At 42.5% G+C, this 21,584-nt stretch overlaps 2 protein-coding genes across 3 annotated transcripts in view; both read right to left on the bottom strand.

Moving 5' to 3' along the window:
* The window catches only part of LOC140077967 (cytochrome P450 2G1-like), a 119,169-nt gene that overhangs the window by 9,385 nt on the left and 88,200 nt on the right, over positions 1 to 21,584 (bottom strand). Inside the window, exons 1-2 of one of the 2 annotated variants that reach the window (XM_072125660.1) lie at positions 6,755 to 6,984; positions 4,651 to 4,813 (exon numbers count right to left, since the gene is read on the bottom strand). The exons of the other annotated variant lie outside the window; for it this stretch is intronic. Of the exons in view, the coding sequence (XP_071981761.1) occupies positions 4,651 to 4,813; positions 6,755 to 6,934 (343 nt within the window). The 5' untranslated portion in view covers positions 6,935 to 6,984. Of the gene's footprint in view, positions 1 to 4,650; positions 4,814 to 6,754; positions 6,985 to 21,584 lie in introns of those variants that run through there. 2 annotated transcript variants of the gene reach the window in all.
* On the bottom strand, positions 12,113 to 19,913 carry LOC140077978 (cytochrome P450 2A4-like). The gene is made up of 9 exons (XM_072125673.1): positions 19,662 to 19,913; positions 18,277 to 18,439; positions 18,006 to 18,155; positions 17,081 to 17,241; positions 16,502 to 16,678; positions 14,976 to 15,117; positions 14,404 to 14,591; positions 13,376 to 13,517; positions 12,113 to 12,313 (listed from the first exon to the last, which is right to left on the bottom strand). The coding sequence occupies exons 1-9, from the start codon at positions 19,830 to 19,832 to the stop codon at positions 12,129 to 12,131; spliced, it is 1,479 nt and encodes a 492-aa protein (XP_071981774.1). The 5' UTR covers positions 19,833 to 19,913; the 3' UTR covers positions 12,113 to 12,128.

Genomic DNA, 21,584 nt, shown 5'->3' on the forward strand with positions numbered 1-21,584 from the left:
CCGAATCCGTCGGGTTTTCGTTCGGCCACGCCCCCCGATTTCCGTCACAAGCATGGCAGCGCCGATGCGCCACAATCCGATCGCGTGCGCCAAAATCCCGGGGCAATTCAGGGAGAATCGGCGCAAATCAGAAATATTCGGGTAACACGTCGGGAAAACTTGAATTGGGCCCTTAGTAAATGACCCCCAATGTGTTTCAACTCTGTACCAGAGACTTTATTGGGTCAGAAGAACTACACATTATTTTCAATGATCCGATAAAGGCTCTGGTACAGGGCCAAAATGCAACTTTTCTCAATAAACATCATTTGAAGATGCTCTACCCTCTCAATGTTTACTTGCGATATCATTTATGATTGATCCCTGAGGAACAGTGGGAGCTAGCAAAAAAATCCGTGGAGTGACAATTATTAAGGGATGAAACATTGGAGTCCAGAGTTGGATCTGGACTATGGAATATCATTTCCTTATGATATAAAACTGAAGCCCCTAGCGTAATGAAGAATAGTGTACGTGGTTTGGCACCTGTCACCATCTTGAACTAACTACATAACCTGAATCTTTGCTGAACTTTGCTATTATTGACAAGTCATGGGTGTGGCTTTTGTTTATGCCGGTAACAGGAGCATCCATGGGAAGTCCTCTTGTAGAAGGCTATGGTAAGCCATCATTTCAAACAGCATTCTTTGTAAAAGAAATTGCATCCCAGTTGTTTCTGAATTAGTTTTGTAAACCAAAGCCAAAAGACTTAGAAATATACTTGTGTGAATAAGACAAAAGATGGCTGTGTCAAAAGCTAGCATTTCTCCATGTGCCATGTGTTAAACCACCCTCATTGGGGCAGATTTACTTACCCGGCCCATTCGCGATCCAGCGGCGCGTTCTCTGCACAGGATTCGGGTCCGGACGGGATTTATGAAGGTAGTTCCTCCGCCGTCCACCAGGTGGCGCTGCTGCGCTGAAAATCATCGGAACGCGCCGGAATACACCAGCTCGGACCAGGTGAAGGTAAGCGCTTCCCAAGCGACACTTTTTCGGTTTTTAAATGCGGCGGTTTTTCCGAATACATTGGGTTTTCGTTCGTCCACACCCCCCGATTTCCGTCACGCGCATGCCGGCGCCGATGCGCCACAATCCGATCGCGTGCGCCACAATCCCGGGGCAATTCAGGTACAATCGGCGCAAATCGGAAATATTCGGGTAACACGTCGGGAAAACGCGAATCGGGCCCTTAGTAAATGACCCCCATTGAGTTATATATTAATCCGCCTTGTTAACATAGAGAGGTTAGAACATTGGAGAAAGTGATTACATAATGACAAGGATAGAATCTCAAAACTGATACAGTACTTGTCGAAGTGTTATAAACTATGAGGGAAGTATACACCTTCATGTATACTTCCATGAGGTCCTTTCATCTTCACTAACCCTAACTCTTGGTACTGATTTCAACATGGTTGGAATCTTCTCCCTAACCTTCACCATTCTAGACCAATAAAAATATTTTTTTCGAATTTGGGTGGAGCCAGGATGTCTGAACCAGCCCTGGACCCCCCAATTCAATAGAGAGCCTAATTTGCTAAGTTTCAATAGCCAATAAATTATCAGACCATGACTAAGGATGATATTATGTCAATGTCCGAAACGCGTAGGTCTGCTTTAGGTTTTTAACAGTGATCTCACTAGCTCTACATGCCGAGCATCTTTTTGTGTTTTCCTGGCTTTTAATGGATTAAAATAAAGAATATGGACTTTTAACTAAATGAATAAAAGTGCTGGTTCCACCCATGTTTCTATTGCTAACATATTAATATGACTGTCTACTGTCAAATAGCTTGTCCCTGGGCTGAACCAGACATCTTGTCTCCACCCTTACAATTGAGATCCAAAATGGAAACCTGGAACACATTGGGGGTCATTTACGATTCGCATTTTCCCGACGTGTTACCCGAATATTTCTGATTTGCGCTGATTTTCCCTGAATTGCATCGGCGCCGGCATGCATGCGACGGAAATCGGGGGGCGTGGCCAAATGAAAACCCAACGGATTCTGAAAAACCGCCACATTTTTTTAAAAAAATTTGTCGCGAAAATTGCACTTACCTTCACTCGGCCCGGCTCGGTGTATTCCAGTGCGTTCCGATGCTCTTCAGCGCAGCAGCGACATCTGGTGGACGGCGGAGGAACTGCCTTAATAAACCCCGGCCGGACCGGAATCCACCGCAGAGAGCGCGCCGCTGGATCGCGAATGGGCCGGGTAAGTAAATCTGCCCCAATCTTTGGGTCCCCCGAACCTGGACTTCAGGCAGAAGTTCAGGTCTGGGTTTGGTTGTGGTCACCTCCTCCAAAACCACGGGCAGCATTTATATCAATGTGAGGCATGTCTGCCACCATTTGGGGAAGAGCAGCACTCTGCAATGACATAAAGGGGAGTAACGATCTTTCCTAAAAATTGTCACATTGATTTAAATGCCACCAGTTGTTTAAAAAGTTAAAACATAGTTAAACAGCATTAAAACTATTTACAACTAGGATCAGTGCCACAAGCGATCTGAAGTGTTTCTAGTGGTTTGCGTCATGATTTGGAACCCAAACTGAGTTTTCAAGTTTAGGTTCGGCCAAACTCAAACTTTACTGGGTCCGCTCACCGCTAGTGTAGGGGAAACTTTTAATGGATGCAATGGGTTGATGTTGTTGGAGGTGGTGAAATATCCTCTTTAAATAATTACTAGAGATGAGCGAGCACTAAAATGCTCGAGTGCTCGTTATTCGAGACAAACTTTTCCAGATGCTCGACTGCTCGTCTCGAATAACGAGCCCCATTGAAGTCAATGGGAGACTCGAGCATTTTTAAAAGGGACCATGGTTCGGGAATAAAATGTGTTAATTAATTGAAAAAGAATGTCTTCTGATAAGTTAGCAGATGTATGCAAACATCTGCAATCTATTCTTCACTGTTCCGCACGTATATTATCTCCCGACAAGTTAGCAGATGTGAAGGACAGTGAAGAATAGAATAAAAACAGTGAACACAGGATCATTTAAGTGAAAAACACAGTGAAGAACACAGTGAAGAATAGATTGCAGATGTTCGGCACATCTGCTTACTTGTCGGGAGATACGCTGTCCCGGGATCTGCTGCTCTTCTTCCACTGAAGTCTCCCCGATGTCTCCGTGCTGCTCCCCGATGTCTCCGTGCTGCTGCCCGATGTCTCCGTGCCGATGTCTCCGTGCCGCTGCCCGATGTCTCCGTGCCCCGATGTCTCGGTGCCGCTCCCTGATGTCTCCGTGCCCCGATGTCTCCGTGCCGCTCCCCGATGTCTCCGTGCCCCGATGTCTCCATGCCGTTCCCCGATGTCTCCGTGCCCCAATGTCTCCGTGCCGCTCCCCGATGTCTCCATGCCGCTCCCCGATGTCTCCGTCCCCCGATGTCTCCATGCCCCGATGTCTCCATGCCCCGATGTCTCCGTGCCGCTCCCCGATGTCTCCGTGCCCCGATGTCTCCGTGCTGCTCCCCGATGTCTCCGTGCTGCTGCCCGATGTCTCCGTGCCGATGTCTCCGTGCCGCTGCCCGATGTCTCCGTGCCCCGATGTCTCGGTGCCGCTCCCTGATGTCTCCGTGCCCCGATGTCTCCGTGCCGCTCCCCAATGTCTCCGTGCCCCGATGTCTCCGTGCCGTTCCCCGATGTCTCCGTGCCCCAATGTCTCCGTGCCGCTCCCCGATGTCTCCGTGCCGCTCCCCGATGTCTCCGTCCCCCGATGTCTCCATGCCCCGATGTCTCCGTGCCGCTCCCCGATGTCTCCGTGCCCCAATGTCTCCGTGCCGCTCCCCGATGTCTCCGTGCCGCTCCCCGATGTCTCCGTCCCCCGATGTCTCCGTACCGCTACCCGATGTCTCCGTGCCGCTCGTGCCGCTGCCTGATGTCTCCGTGCCCCGATGTCTCCGTGCCGCTCCCCGATGTCTCCGTGCCCCGATGTCTCCGTGCCGCTCCCCGATGTCTCCGTGCCGCTCCGTGCCGCTCACCGATGTCTCCGTGCCGCTCCGTGCCACTGCCCGATGTCTCCGTGCTGCCGCTGCCCCATGTCTCAGTGCTGTTCCCCGGTGTTCTGTGCTGCTCCCCGGTGTCTCTGTGCTGCTCCCCGGTGTCTCTGTGCTACTCCCCGTTGTCTCTGTCCTGCTCACCGTGTTCTTCAATGTGTTCTTCACACACATATATTGTTCTTCACATACTATTTCGTTCGCACCGTTCCGCGCGTATCTTCTGACAAGTAAGCAGATGTGCCGAACATCTGTAATCTATTCTTCACTGTGTTCTTCACTGTGTTCTTCACTGTGTTTTTCACTTAAATGATCCTGTGTTCACTGTGTTCACTGTTTTTATTCTATTCTTCATTGTTCTTCACTTTTTTTTTTTAATTAAATGCTCGATCTCGAGCAGGGGAAATACTCGTCCGAGCAACGAGCCGTTTTGAGTACCTTAATACTCGAACGAGCATCAAGCTCGGACGAGTATACTCGCTCATCTCTAATAATTACCTCATCCCCCCAAAAAATTACAGATTTTATTACATATATGTCTATTGCATTACAAAATATTCACATTGGAATCATAACAAGCACCTTTTATTTTTTTTACAGTCATTACTTACCAAAGTCCTTAGAAAGAAACTCTCTCAATCCTGTGTCTCCTCTATCGGTAAATGCATCACTGCGGTCCACCAACGCTTCCTTTACAGCATCATAGCCGATCAGTACCAACGTCCGAATATTTGCTATGTAGAGGGTGTAGACAGGTCCATACTTCTCACCAAGCTACAGAAAAAAATATCATAAAATTGTGTCTATAACCTTCACTTACAGACACCGTAGCCCATTTTTGACACCAGAGTTTGAAGGAGAATCAGGAGCTGTAGACTTATATATATGAAAGTCTTACAGAAAAGGCTTAGGACTTCTGGGTCTCTGAAAATAGGTATGCATTCTGTATAAACCATTAAATTAATACACTATTAAAAATTACCATATATACTTGAGTATAAGCCAAGTTTTTCAGCACAATTTTTGTCGGCTTATACTCAACTATATAAAAAAATAAAATTAGTACTCACCCTCCGGCGCTGATCCCCTGCGGTCTTCTTCTTCCTTTTCAGGTTCCCGTCTGGGCTGGCAGATGCGTTTCTATGTCGGAACTGTGATGCACCGGTGGGTGAGTACTAACTTTATTTTTAATGGGGCACTCTGCTGGACATTATACTTATGGGGGCACTTTGCTGGACATTATACTTATGGGGGCACTTTGCTGGACATTATACTTATGGGGCACTCTTCTGGACATTATATTAATGGGGGCGCTCTGCTGGATATTATGCTTATGGGGGCACTCTGCTTGACATTATACTAATGGGGCCACTCTGCTGGACATTACAAGAATGGAGGCACTCTGCTGGATATCATATTAATTGGAGGAGCTGCTGTGGACATTTCATTCATGAGGGGAGACTACTGGACATTTTATTGATAAGGGGGAAACTGCTGGACATTTCATTAATGAGTAGCAGCTGCATTTCCCACCCTAGGCTTATATTTGAGTCAATACATTTTTTTGTGGCAATATAAGGTACCTAGGCTTATACTCGAGTATATATATATGCTGATGATGATTTTGGCTTTGACTCCTTAAGTTTATGCAGCTGCAACTAAAAATTGTTGTGTAGCTCCAGTCTTATTGAGCAAGTCATATGAGGAATTACTCTTTTTTGGAGACACTAAAATGTTTGTGTTAGATATAACCCCCCATTTCAATGGTTAACATGTAGTACAGGCAGTCCCCGGGTTACGTACAAGATAGGTTCCTTGAGTTTGTACTTAAGTTGAATTTGTATGTAAGTCAGAACTGTATATTTTATAATTGTAGATCCAGACATTTTTTTTAATCCCATTAACAATTGGATTTTCAATATTTTTTGAACCAGGATTATTAATAAAGCTTCATTACAGACACCTTACAGCTGATCATTGCAGCCTGAGGCTAAAGTAACTTCCAGAGACTTCACCAGAGGTCACAGGGGCAGAGAGGTCACCAGAGGTCACAGGGGCAGAGGGTTCCGTCTGTAACTAGGGTTCGCCTGTAACTCGGGTGTCCTTAAGTAGGGGACTGCCTGTACTTAATTTTCTGTGTGATTGTGCTGCAGCCTCAATAAATTCTTGTATCTGGATCCCTCATATGTTACAGCTGATTGCCAAGAGTCCCTGCAGTGGTTACCCTGTATTAGGGCTATTGTCAGCTGATCTACTATATCTAAACAAGACATTAAATCAGTAGACAAGACTCTTTCTTTTTCATATAATAATAATATCCACTTCACAAATGTTTTCATATACTGTACTCAATTCCCGAAAGTAAATCTCTCATCAGATTATCTCTAGGCAGGATTGACCCCATAACAGAACTGGACAACGACGGAGACTTCAATTGCTCCTCTTTTACAATATGGGTTTGTCAGAAGAATACAAGTTGTTGTATTGGGTAGTGTATTAGGAGCCATTATCAGCAGATAGAGATTGTCTTAAAATATCCAGGTTTATGATAATAGTAAATCAGTTATGGGGAATCAGGATTTCCTAAAAGCCTCCCTTTTCTAGGTTCCCCTGACATGTGAGCTCGTTGGAGCACAGATTCATGAATGTAATTGCTCGGAAACCATTGCTATAATTTGGGTTAAGTCTCAGATAAGTCGATACAAAAGAAAATACCTTAACTAAGGACTGCGGTAGCTCAGAGGTGCTGATCTGTAGGATATTCCCCAAACCGGGTAGAGGTGTAGGTCCTGGAGGTAGGTTCTTCTGCTTGACCCCATGCCACCACTTTATAAGATAGATTAGTAGGGTGACCCCAGTGGTCAGGAGAAGTGTCGTTGCAATGCTCAGAGCCATCCTGTGTCCCGGGGACTATAGTTCTGTCTGTACTGAGCTCCTCTGTAGTTACTTGTCAAGATATTGGAGAACATCCAACATGTAATCGAAAACAGGCTGGGAGTGCCCAAAGTCCACACAGCTTCACACAAATATTGCAAAATGTATTGGGCATGATTCAATAGAGAGCAAGATTTATGCTGACAACGCAAAATTGCAGTAACTCTACATAGTGGACCGAGCTGCCAGCTACAGGCGGACCGGCTAACTCAGAGGTCGCCCCTTATTGATGACCTATTTTAAGGATGGTACTAATGTGGGTTGGGTGGCAAACAATTTTTTTTTTTAAATGGTATAAGTAAGGCAGAGCTAATTTTCTATGTTGCAACACTCTTAATTGTGACTTTACGTGCCGAGGTGCTGTCCTAGACTATTCCATTACGGGAGTGCTATTATACCATACACTTTTTAAGGAATTTTAAAAAGGAACCTATCAAAGTAAATAGACCTGAAACAGCTCAACACTTTCTACATGTATCTTTGATGGACCAGCACAATGGTATCATCCAGAAAATCCGCTCCTTAGAATGTCCACCTCACTTTAAGGCTTCATACATAAAAACCATGTTCAAGGGCCACCCATGACATATCAAACAGTGGCTAGCTAGATTATGGCTTCTATAGCAATTCTATTGTGCACTTTCAAGGTGCATGTGCCGTACCTCTCTGCATCGGGAATATTTCAGACAATCACATGCCAAAATATAGAGCAGGACCTATTTCTGCCATTTTGATGTCCACCACGCTGGAAAAACGTCCATCTGCACGAGGCCTAACCTACAGTTCAGCATCCAAAGACATTACAACCAACTCTCCAGAAGTTTGGCAAATTATGTCAATCAAAGCAAAAGGGGTACTATGAGACAGGGAGAGCTTGACTTCAGTGCTAAATTCTCAGCTTCCTTGACTGTATTCCACCATTTTACATCTCACTTCTAAGTTGATTTTCAGGATGATGACACCACATTGCATCATAATCTGGAAGGTGTTAACCTGCTTGACAACATAATGGAACTGGTTTAATTGGTCACTTTCTGCCAATAGTTTCTCCTACATTTACATTGTACTATATGTCGCAAGTGTTGAAAAAGCAGAAGTTCTCCCTTAGACTATTAAAGGAGCCATTGGTGCCATGACAAAAAATACAAAAAATTTGATGTACAGACCCTTTTTTTACAGCATCTGGGAAACAAGGGTTAAAATATTGCTAGATGTTCAACTCTCATATTTATTTAAATCTATTTCATCAGTTTTTTAGATGTTTTATTTTTCATTTTTTGTAGCTGTCCATCGGTATGCTCATTGGTTGACTATCATGCACATGTTCATTGGTTGACTAATATAGACATGTTTATTAGATTGCTTATTGACTATTATGGCCATTTATATTGATTCACTATCATGGGCTTCTTCATTGTTTTACATTTATGGGTAAAGTCATAGTATCATATTTGATTGGTAAGGTTGAAAAATGACACCGGTCCCTCAAGTCCAACCTATAATTTAGGATTAAACAAATGTTTTATTTCCATAACTGGTGATATTTTCAAGAAAGGTGTAGAGGATGCCCCCTGTCTATGGCAATGGTAGAACCTCCTTTCCTCTAGGTGTAGAGGATGCCCCCTGTCTATGGTGATGGTAGAACCACCTCTCCTCTAGGTGTAGAGGATGCCCCCTGTCTATGGTGATGGTAGAACCTCCTCTCCTCTAGGTGTAGAGGATGCCCCCTGTCTATGGTGATGGTAGAACCACCTCTCCTCTAGGTGTAGAGGATGCCCCCTGTCTATGGCGATGGTAGAACCGGCTCTTCTATAGATGTGGAGGATGCCCCCTGTCTATGGTGATGGTAGAACCTCCTCTCCTCTAGGTGTAGAGGATGCCCCCTGTCTATGGTGTTGGTAGAACCTCCTCTCCTCTAGGTGTAGAGGATGCCCCCTGTCTATGGTAATGGTATAACCGGCTCTTCTATAGATGTAGAGGATACCCCCTGTCTATGGTGTTGGTAGAACCGCTTCTCCTTTAGGTGTGGAGGATGCCCCCTGTCTATGGTAATGGTAGAACCGCTTCTCCTTTAGGTGTACAGGATGCCCCCTGTCTATAGTAATGGTAGAACCGCTTCTCCTTTAGGTGTACAAGATGCCCCCTGTCTATGGTAATGGTAGAACCGCTACTCCTTTAGGTGTACAGGATGCCCCCTGTCTATGGTAATGGTAGAACCGCTTCTCCTTTAGGTGTAGAGGATGCCCCCTGTCTATGGTGATGGTAGAACCTCCTCTCCTCTAGGTGTAGAGGATGCCCCCTGTCTATAGTGATGGTAGAACCTCCTCTCCTCTAGGCGTAGAGGATGCCCCCTGTCTATGGTAATGGTAGAACAGACTCTTCTCTAGGTTTAGAGGCTGCCCCATGTCTATGGTGATGGTAAAACAACCTCTCCTTTAGCTGTAGAGGTTGTTCTATTATTTTGTCTCTTATCTCTTATCTAACCCCAAGTTTTGTAATTTGTTCATTGGTTGACTATCATGGATATTTTTATGGGTTGACTATCATTGGTTTGTTTTCCAGTTAATGCTTCGAGTCATGACATTATGGAAAACAGACAATACAGTACTTAGGTTTTAATACTAATAATAATTCCTTTATGTATATAGCGCACACAGATTACACAGCGCTGCACAGAACTTGCCAAATCGGTCCCTGTCCCCAATGGGGCTCACAATCTAATCAGCCTACCAGTATGTTTTGGAGTGTGTGACAAAACTGGAGGACCCGAAGGAAACCCATGCAAACACGGAGAGAACATACAAACTTTTTGCAGATGTTGACCCTGGGACTTGAACCCAGGTCTCCAGCACGGCAAGGCTGTAATGTTAACCACTAAGCCACCGTGCCACCGTGCCACCCCTTATACCAGTTACTTGGGTCTCTGTGACCATGTACATTGATGTAAGGAGACGGGAGTTGGCATGTATCATAATGCAACTCACAACCCCAGGCACATAATACACTTATATTACACTTCACCTTGCTTGAAAAAATGGAGAAGTATCTGAGCAACACAGTTAAAAACATTTAATTATTTAATATATGTTAAAAACAAACAGGTTGGTCTTGACATCCATATTGGCTGAAGAGTTTCATGCAACTTGTGTGCCCTTAGTCATAGCCTTTTATAAATAAGGGCACACAATTTGTTTAACTTGCCCGAAAAGTGTCAGCCAGCATGGATGTCAATAACAACCTGCTCGTTTTTAACATGTATTAAATATATTAATATTTTTTAATTGTGGTGCTCAGATCTTTCTCCATTTTTTCAAGTAACATTTTGTTGCTGCAGTCCAGGCAACAACGAACCAGTGCATTAGAAGATTTTTCAATAAAGACCAGCTGTGGTCTGGAGGCTGTGAGCTGTACAAGTCCATTTACTTCTATGGAATATCTACTTTAAGCATCACCACTACATCAACCACCCCTAACGTTACACCACAGAGCCAGAGAAAATACAAAACTGGATAGATCCACTTTTATGTACAGTACAGACCAAAAATTTGGACACACATTCTAATTCAACGAGTTTTCTTTACTTTCATGACTATACAAATTGTAGATTCATACTGAAGGCATCAAAACTATGAACTAACACATGTGGGATTGGATACTTAACAAAAAAGAGTTAAACAACTGAAAATATATGTCAAAGGTTCTTCAAAGTAGCCACCTTCTGCTTTGATTACTGCTATGCACACTCTTGGTATTCTCTTGATGAGCTTCAAGAGGTAGTCACCTAAAAAAGTTCTCACATCTCAGGTGCCCTGTCAGGGGTAATAAGTGGGATTTCTTGCCTTATAAATTGGGTTGGGTCCATAAGTTGTGTTGTGCAGAAGTCTGGTGGATACACGGCTGATACTCCTGCTGAATAGACTGTTGAATATGTATTATAGCTAGAAAAAAGCAGCTAAGTAAAGAAATGAAGATCAGTCAGTCCGAAAAATTGGAAAAACGTTGAAAGTGTCCCCAAGTGTACCCCATAAACCATCAAGCGCTACAAAGAAACCGGCTCACATGAGGACCACCCCAGGAAAGTAAGACCAAAAGTCACCTCTGCTGTGGAGGATAAGTACATCCGAGTCACCAGCCTCATAAATCGCAGGTTAATGGCAGCTCAAATTAGAGAACAGGTCACTGCCACACAGAGGTCTAGCAGTAGACACATCTCTACAATATTTGTTAAGAGGAGACTGTGTGCAGCAGCCTTCATGGTAAAATAGCTGCTAGGAAACCACTGCTAAGGAGAGGCAACAAGCAGAAGAGACTTGTTTGGGCTAAAGAACACAATGAATGGACATTTGACTTGTGAAAATCTGTGCTTTGGTCTGATGAGTACAAATTTGAGATCTTTGGTTCCAACCACCGTGTCTTTGTGCGATACAGAAAAGGTGAACAAATGGACTCTACATGCCTGGTTCCCATCACGAAGCCTGGAGGAAGAGGTGTGATGGTGTGGGGGTTATGGTGACATTGTTGGGGATTTTTTCAGAATTGAAGTTATAGTAAACCAGCATAGTAACCCCAAACACACATCCAGGCTGTGTAAGGGCTATTTGACCACAAAGAAGAGACATAGGGTGGTATGCCAGATGACCTGGCTCCACAGTCACCAGATCTGAACCCAATCGAGATGGTTTGGGGTGAGCTAGACCGCAGAGTGAAGACAAAAGGACCAACAACTGCTAAGCATCTCTGGGAACTCCTTCAAGACTGTTTGAAGACCATTTCAGATGACTACCTCTTGAAGCTCATCAAGAGAATGCCAAGAGTATGCAAAGAAATAATTAAAGCAAAAGGTGGCTACTTTGAAGCATCTAGAATATAAGTCATATTTTCAGTTGCTTCAGACTTTTTTGTTAAGTATATAATTCCACATGTGTAAATTCATACTTTTGATACCTTCAGTGTGAATCTACAATTTTTGTAGTCATGAAAATACAGAAAACTCTTTGAATGAGAAGGTGTGTGCAGACTTTTGGTCTGTGTTGTATGAGAGAGGGGTTTGGGGTTATACATAACACCCTAAAAACACAAACATGATATACAAAAAGCATGATAGACCCCAATTTTTTTATTTATTTATTTATTTGTAGTTTGTTGTCATTCCAATTCAGAGACGAGGGATGACTTTCATCTGGTATTTATGGGGTCTTGATGCATTGGTTTTGGGCTCTGGTTTAATACTCAAAGCTTCTCTGTCTATGGTGGGCTCCAAGATAAACCTCTGCAGAATGGTGGTGAGGAAGAGGAAGAGCTCCATGCGGGCCAGGCCTTCTCCCAGACATATACGTTTACCTGAGAAAACAGAACGAGCAAGAATAAAAAGCTAAATAAGGATTCTTATCTCAATGTCAGAAATCCCTAAAATGGGGATCGTCTAGTAACTGGAAGGAGGGGGGGTCTTGTTTTCAGTAATCGATGGAGCGCCAGGTCAAGTATGGGTCATGAATTCAAAAGTCTCACTGCTTTTTACAGGCCTAGGTATAACAAGATCATTGCACAGATCTCTGTACAGGCTATTCAGATATTTGTACATTGTAATGAAGTTGTCTTTTTCCTAAACTGAATAACCCCAAGTTGTGTAATCTGTCCTTGCCCCCTATTCCCTTAATGATCTTGGTTGCTCTCCTCTGGCGACTATGGACTCTTTATACACTGGTGCACAAAACTGTACACAATACTGCATGTGATTTGTATAAGGGCAAAATTATGTCCATTTCATATATCCCTCTGTTTATACATCCCACAGATTTATTTGCCTGCTTGATGCTTTTCTGACCAACACAATCCTTAAGCAAACCTGTCACTAGGAATGTCATTTTTAGCTGGTGACAGGTTCCAATAGCTAATCTAATGCTGATTTTAAAAACCCCCTTGTCAGCATTTTGTATCATTTCTGTACCCTGCAAATCATTATTTCACATTATCAGGCTCCCTGCCAGCAGCATGTCATAAGTCCCAGGGGACAACAGCTGCCGCAGCCTGTTAGTTCCTGTGTCTCAGGCACCTGTCTACATTCATCCAGGTGCTACTCCCCTCTCCACTTCCTGTCATGTGCATTCAGCAGGCATGGGAGGGAGGGGGATGGTGTGAAGTGTAGGACAAATGCATGAGGAGACTGAGATGCAGGCATACACGGGCTGTAGCTAACCAACTTCCCCCAGGACTTACCACACACTTCTCGCAGAGAGTCAGGTAATGTGAAATAAAGTTTTATTAAGTACTAAAATGACTCTCTGACATAGAATAGACTAAAGGTGTTTTCACACAATCGTATGAGTTAATAAAGACAAGGCAAGATGTGAAGAGCATCAACTACAGTTGAAAAGTAAAGCAATAAACACAATACTGTCTCACCTATGGAGAATGGCATAAATGCATCACTTTTCTTGAAGCCACCTTTATCATCGAGAAAGTGTCCAGGGTCAAACTCTTCTGGGTTCTTGAATTGTTTGGGGTCTTTCAGGACAGAAGTCAGAACAGGAAACACCATGGTGCCCTAAAAGTTCACATCATTAATGGAAGTAAAAACAGCATTCTGTAGGACACTTCATGAGCTTTCTAATCATAAGTTTCCTGTTGCCCTCCCAAAAAATGTTATCCCCAAAAATGCACTAGGAGCTGCTTACTAAAGATGTAGTTGAACCCTCCGATAAAGTTAGCAAACACTGCAGCGCCGTACCCTAGGAACGGCGGACCAAGCTCACAGAGGCCGGCTGTGACTTGAGGCAGTCACCACCTCCTCAGACCATCCCTTGATGAACACGCCGGATTGCTGTGAGCTCGGTCTGGCGTTCTGAGGCTATGGCGCTGCAGTGTTTGCTAGCTTTATTGGAGGGTTAAAGCTAGCAGTTTAACACTGCCACATCTGAGGTAGCACTAGGAACTGCATTCTTTAGCTGCTTGATTTTAGTAAGCAGCTCCTAGTGAGTTTTTTAGGGTGCCAGGTCCTCTTTAAGAGAATTTTTTTCATAGAAATGAGCTTCGCAGTGCACTTGCTGAAACTTCTAAGATTCTTCTTTCTATACCATATTCCTAGGAGAGTTGTCAATCTCAGTGTAGAATGGCAAACTGGAAAAAACGGTTTTACCCATGAGATGCTGGTGGATACCCTCATACAATCTGGTTTTACGTAATTTTACTAGTTTTTACTTGGTCTTACACAATGCTGGTTTTACTTGTGTTATGATGGTAAATACCCTAAAAGGATCATGGTAAATGGTAAAAGTTGAACCAGCTTGGAGAAAGGATCAGCACGCCCTCTGACCTTTACTAAAACGGGTATCGTTGAGGTGCAAGTCTTTTCCAGGAGACATAAAGATTGCTCTTCAAAAGGAATTTCATAAAGTTGATGTGAAGCGCTAATGCAGACCATCATACTTTACCTTAGGAATGTGATATCCTCGGAAGGTTGTGTCTCTGCTTGCACCATGAGCAACTCCTAGAGGGACAATATCAGCAAATCTCTGGATCTCGTGGATCACGGCGTCTGTATAGGGCATCTTACTCCTGTCTTCAATCGATGGACAACGATCCTTGCCGATCACATTGTCAATCTCTCTGTGGATCTTTTCTAGAATTTACCAAAACAGAACAAGTGGTATTTTTTAGTTCAATGTAGCATCGTGATTTATTGTACAGGTCTCCTCCAATCAGGTTTCCTCCCATCAGCAGTAAGTGGATTGTAGGTTCACAGACAGAAATTACAGAGAACAACTGTTAAAAATAAAGAAAACAAGTCACATAACCAGGAAGATCATTACTCCTCATGGTCACACACTTTTCCAATGATTAAGGCAAAGGTCATTAGAAGTTAAGGTATGTTTAAAATTAAAAATGTTCACTTCTACAAGATTTTATTTAAATAAAAAATATAACATATATTTGGGACCCCCCCCCCCCCTTGGCATGTGAGGGACATAGAATCTTGATGTACTAATAAAAAAATGTAAATTACCTTGTATTTCTGGATATTTCAAAAGTATCAGAAAGCCGTAAGTCAGAGTCAGACTTGTCGTCTCTGTTCCTGCAGAGAACAGATCAAATATTGTTGCCTCTAGGTTTGTCTCATGAAATTCTGTGCCCGGATTCTTTTTTTCCTAAAATTAAATATTAATTTCTATTTTAATTATTAACGAAAACCTTACATCATCTTTATCTGCTCTAGACCCTACGCATCTTCCAGTATTTTTCTCTCTAGCTTCTTCCATTTTCAATTAATCAATGTAATTATTTTAGGGTTTCTACTGTCAGTTAGGCGGAGCCAGGCTTTGTGCTCCCTCCTCAGACGACCCATTGGACAGTAGCATATTAAATACTTAAACTAACCTAAAATTACGCTAGTTGTTATTTCCACTCTCAGTTGAGAGGTCCAGGACTGGAGTAATGATTAAACTCAACGGCATGATAAGGATAAAGAGGGGGGAAAAGGTGACGGTGCAATAAAACGTAGTTTATATTGGTACTTGTTCATTATCAGGGCACTTGTTCATTATCAGAGGCCCCAAAATTCGAGAGCTACTGGTCAACAAATGGGAGTGTGTCCCCTAAAAAATCATACACCCCTAATCTTGTAAGCAAACCAAGTGTAATTGGGATAAAAACAACTCTGTATGTCGGCAAGCACCTCAGGATCAAATGAATGAAGAATTGTAAACCAAGAACACTGACATACTGCGGTGTGCCCCCTCTGGCAGGATATGCTGTTCTTTTGGCTTCTTATGCCCTGGTTTTTTTTTAAAAAAAATGCTATCAAGATTATGCAAATGAGCCTGAGGGGCTTCAGGATCCATAGGTGTTAATGGAACCTGGAGCCCCTCTGGCTCATTTGCATAATTTTAAAGCCTTTTTTTCTTCTTAAAAACAATGGCATAGTGTAACAAGGAACATTGCAACCACAACCAGACATGGCGCTAGTTGTCAGACTGGGTAAGTGGTGATGACCTCACCCTTTGACGTCCCTGTGGGCTATGGCCCCGCCTGCAGCAGATACGCCGCCCTGACAAGGGTGAACCCACTCTGAGAGTGGGTATTTTATGTATACAGTACAACACTTACGAATGTATTACAGTGTCAGCTACACACAATATTCTTTCTGAAGAATACTAATAAAAGCTATGTTTTATTGTACCCTTAACATTTTCCCCTTCTTCACCCTTCTTAGGTGGTGCACCCAGAGGTTGCTCCCAAGTGGATACACAAACAGTCTTTGTAGTTCATCCTGGGCTGGAGTAGGCAGCTTCGCACCACCCATCTGACTGTGGAGAGCCATTGATATTGACTTTGATTACCCAGAAATTGTGTAAAAAATGTATCAGAATAATTCATATAATACCTATTAGAAGATTCAAACAGTTGATGGCAGTGGTAATGGGTCCTCCTTGAACCCACATTTCCTTTTTTTGCATAGAAATGTACTCTTTCTAGATGAAATAGTCATGAAAACAAGTGCAAAAGTCTAGAAATCTAAAATAATTTATTAACCTCATCCATCTTCGTGAGGAAGCAATCTATGAAGTCACGGGGGCAGTTCTCATCCAGAGTGGCTCGGTGGGAGTTCATCATCTCCTTAATGAATTCTCTCAGATTTTTCATAGTTTTGAAGATCCCCTGGTGGGGCCCAGGAAGACGCGACATTATAGATGGGAATATCAACAAAAGCTTTAAGGAAAAAAAAGGAACAAAAATAACATTAATATTCTTCACAGGCACCTACTATTTGGCTATTTTAAAAATGTGCATGCCCTTACAGCTGACAAATGTCTTCTCACTCATTACTGGAAGCAAAGGGATTCATCTTTAATGCTAGAGGTCTACATAAAATATATTCATTCTATGCAATATTTTGCTCCAAAACACTGGGATAAGATGGAACTGTTTACCAATATTTGGACACCCTGGGATTCCTATTGTCAACTGGATAAATCTCCCACATCACAGTTAACCTTCTACCAATTGAACCTTCAACCTTGTGGACCATAAATGATAAAAGTAATAAATACTGTGTATTTTTTGTATATCCATGTTGTACCCATATACATTTTGTATGTCTATGATAGCTACCTGCCCAGAACGACTGTTGAACAGTTGAACGAGTTCTTGAAAATGTGACAAGAGAGTTAAGAATTTTTGGTCTTCATAGTCAAATCTCTCACCAAACACAATGGAGCAGATGACATTGGAAACAGCTTGTTGCAATATATATGTTGGGTTCATGGGATCATCTGTTAGTGGATTCAAAGACATAGTTATTACTCTTGCTATATGATTTCAGACTTGCATTTGAGAAATATGGACCATGATGTTGATTGCACATGTATACATGTTTAGTTTAAAGCCACACATATCAAAATTAGACTGGATTTAGATATTTCTGACTTTTATCTAATGTGTATGGGTAACTTTGTCGTCAACCCATTGCAGAGTTTTTGGAAGAGAAGAATTTGGACCAATTAAAATCTTTAATGTACAGTATTATACAAATTAAAGTTTAATAAACATGTAGGTCCATCACGTGCCAACCTATAACTCTACAATATAAACCCAGAGGAAAGGAAAACCATAGCACTAATGCCAATTGGCTTATACTGGGGGAAAATCCATCCCGACTCAAAATATGGCGGCTAAAATAAATCTTTCGATCAACATCTTATCTCAGAGGCAAAGAAAAAAAACACATTGGGGCACATTTACTAAGGGTCCGAATCTCGTTTTTTTTCTGCCGGGTTTCAAAAATGTTTCCAATTTGCACCGAATTGCCCCGGGATTTTGGCGCACGTGATCGGATTGTGGCGCGGCCATCGAGGGGCGTGGCCGTCGGTAAAACCGCAGCAGTGACATCTAGTGTACATCGGGCGCATGACCTTAGCGAATCCCGTAAAAACCAGAATCAGCGTCGGAGAACGCACCGCTGGATCGCGACTGGACCAGGTAAGTAAATCTGTCCCATTCACTTCAATCTAAAATGTAAACCTAGACATCCACCCACCTTTGCTCTTCATGAATTGTTCAGCTAGACACTGGGCTTCTTCTTGAATTCTTTCTTCAATGCTTCTTTTTCCCATTCCAAAATTCCGCAAAGTTGTAAGTGAAAATCGACGAAGGATTCTCCATCTTTCTCCACTGCTGGCAATGACCCCTATGAATTCAAAATGATGGATTATATAATCTAGTCAGGTCATAATCATTGCCTGGATTTTCATAAAATTTATGGTAAAAAGGGCGATTAAATTTATTATGATTATGTGTTTGTCTCTTACCCAAGTCCTTAGTAAAAAATTCTCCGGCTCCGGTGTCGACCCTATCATTGAATGCGTCACCCTGGTCCACCAAGGCTTCCTTCACAGCATCGTACCCAATCAGGACTATTGTACGGATGTTTGCCAGGTAGATGGTGTAGACAGGTCCATACTTCTCACCCAGCTAGAGAGATACAGAAAACATTATAGGTACATGATGCATTTAGCCTTTACTGCTGGTTTTGCTTATTTTTACATGACCCTGCTATGAGTCAAAGCAGGAGTTTTATATTTAGACAGCAGGATCCATTCCTTTTAGGAAGGTCGTACAGTGAATAATTTGGAAAGGCTTTCTGGATCTCCTAAGAGTAGATATGATAACTGTAAATATCTATAATATGACTGAACTAAATGACTTAAGCTTGAGTTAGAAGTCGATAGTGGTTGTGACTTTTTCATAACCCAGGGGGTGGGGAAACTGTGACTCTAGATAGTAAACAAGAAGTTACAATCGCTGTGTCCACAACGCTCCCGTCTTTAGGAGAAGGTTATTTGAGGACCTCACTTTATAAGCCATGGTGTAATACTACATTTCCCCTGTGGTGGTGCTGTAGCTTCAATACATTCTGAATTGTACATTGAAGTTAAGTGCCAATAGTTCTAACATTAGGAGTGAACTAACTAAATTACGCTTGAGTTAGAAGTCGATAGTGGTTGTGACTTTTTCATGACCCAGGGGGTGGGGAAACTGTGACTCTAGATAGTAAACAATCGCTGTGTCCACAACGCTCCCGTCTTTAGGAGAAGGTCATTTGAGGACCTCACTTTATAAGCCATGGTGTAATACTACATTTCCCCTGTGGGGGTGCTGTAGCTACACTACATTCTTGATTGTACATTGCAGATATGTGCCCATAGCTCTAACATTAGTTCTAACCCTGTGATCTCCATAGAATCCATTGTAGATAATATCCTTTACTTTGCGCAGTAAAGCTAATGTTACCATATCTAATGAACACATTTTCCATAACCTATAAATTATTTCCCTTAAAATATTTACATTGAATAAACTTGATGTATCTTTTCTAAGAAAACATTAATCCTATGGCATGAAAGGACAGTAATGGGGACATCTCGTGTCCATCTTTTGCGATGCAACTTTGTCCGCAGAATACAAGTTACTACAAGTTACAGTCTATGTTATTCTGTTTATAACCACATAAGCAGGAAGCACATAAAATAGCCTAATATGTTCGATGAAGAGCAGGTCTGGGGAATGTACTGTCCTTAAATTGTCCCTGTGCTGCAGTAGGTACATAGACATGTGAGCTACTTCATCCATAGATCAACAAACCACTGCAATAACGAGAGTAGCATCTAAGACAAGTAGATACAGAAGAACATACCTTAACTAAGGACTGTGGTAGTTCCGAGGTGTTGATCTGTAGGATATTCCCCAGACCAGGTAGAGGTGTAGGTCCTGGAGGTAGGTTCTTCCTGTTCCACCATTTAATGAGATAGATTAGTAGGGTGACCCCAGTAGCCAGGAGAAGAGTCCCTGCAATGTTCAGACCCATCCTGTGCCCCGGTGACTACAGCTCTGTCTGTACTGAGCTCCGCTGTATTTCTGCTCATCCTACTATACAGTCTGGGTGTGTCTACAGCTCAGGCAACGTTACAATTGTATTGCGTCGGAGATTTGATTTTAAACTTTTTTCACACAGTTGAAAAAAGAAGCAGAAGAAACTTTTAAAGACACAAACAAAGAGAAATGATCAGACAAAGAAAGAAAAAGCAAAAAGGAAATAATGGAGGGACACGACATCTCAATTAGGAGACGATAAAAAAGAAAGCTACACAATCACAACATCTTCCCGGGAAGGTCTACGTCTAGAGACAAATACAACTTCATTATGAGCTAAATATGTGATCACTAAATATGATGAAATTGCTGGTCCATGCTTCACATGTTTTGTGACCACTTGATCTCCTTGGGTCCTTGAGGACACCTACTTTCATCTTAATTCAGTTTTATTAATGGTAGATGTGTCCTACTAAGAAGTTCCTACTACAGGGTTCCTATTTCTAACTTTATGAACCACGGTTGCGGCTATATAGGGTTATAAAATTATGCTAATTAATTTGGGCGGTCCTTCTACATCACCAGAACACCTCATCTTTTAATTTATTCCCTCCCCCCATTCTGATACAAGTCCCACCCGTCCACAAGACCGGCCAGGACTTGTATCTGAACGGGGGGAGGGAAAAAATTAAAAGGCCACACATTCATTATGATAAATAGTTGTTTCTCCATGCGGTGATATACCACTATTATCTATATCAAGTATGCATGTTATTCCCATACTCAAAGTGATTCCTATGCTCTAAGTTCTTTAGATGTTCCCGTCTCATGATGTCCTCATTGGACTAGGCTAGCTCATGTTTCTTGTATATATACCCAAGTCTGTAAGGTTGGACTTGATGTACTTACGTCTTTTTCGGCCTTATATGCTATGATACTATGAAGTCTTTCTATTCAATATATCTTTTTTGTCTTCTCTTTTAGTGTTGACAAAGGTCCAGTGGGCCGAAACGTCCATTTTTGATATTTGATATTTTGATATTTGTCAATAAAAACCCCATCTTTATTGTATCATACCCAAGTGAAGCTCAGTCTGTTATTTCCTTGATATCATTGAGGTTGGATCCCGAGACTGTTGCACACCCCTAATTATTTTGACGTGCCCATCGTTTACTTGAAAATTCATTATAATAAAGAGCCAAGGAATTATTTACACAGTTTCTGCATGAATATAAGAGGAGAATTTTCGCATTTTAGGGACCCAAAGCAAATGAATGTTTTGTGACCTCTCTAATGATCTTGCTGTGAGTCGGAGGGGAAGAAACAAGAACAAAAAGAATAAGAGGAGAGGAAAGTTGCAGGTCTAAATCTTGCCTCTCCCTGTTTCATCGGTTTGGACCCCTCAGTCCCCCGGCCTCCCCTCAGCCTGGATAACATTGAGGGAAGACTTTTCTTAGTAAACAAGCGAGAGGACAGAGGCTGAATGTGAGGGGGAGGGAGAATGGTGCTGGAAGAGAGCGAAGATATAACCAGGGTGGGCGGAGGAGGAAGCAGAGACATGAGTACTATGAGAGAATGAGAGGCGCCGCAGCAGCTCTGTGAGGAGGAGAGACGCTCACACAGCACTGACATCTATATACATAATTAATAATAATAATTCCATTATTTATATAGCGCCTACAGATTCTTCAGCGCTGCACAGAACTTGTCAAATGGGTTCCTGTCCCCAATGGGGCTCACAATCTAA

The sequence above is a fragment of the Engystomops pustulosus genome, chromosome 9, assembly GCF_040894005.1.
Source record: "Engystomops pustulosus chromosome 9, aEngPut4.maternal, whole genome shotgun sequence".
NCBI lineage: Eukaryota > Metazoa > Chordata > Amphibia > Anura > Leptodactylidae > Engystomops > Engystomops pustulosus.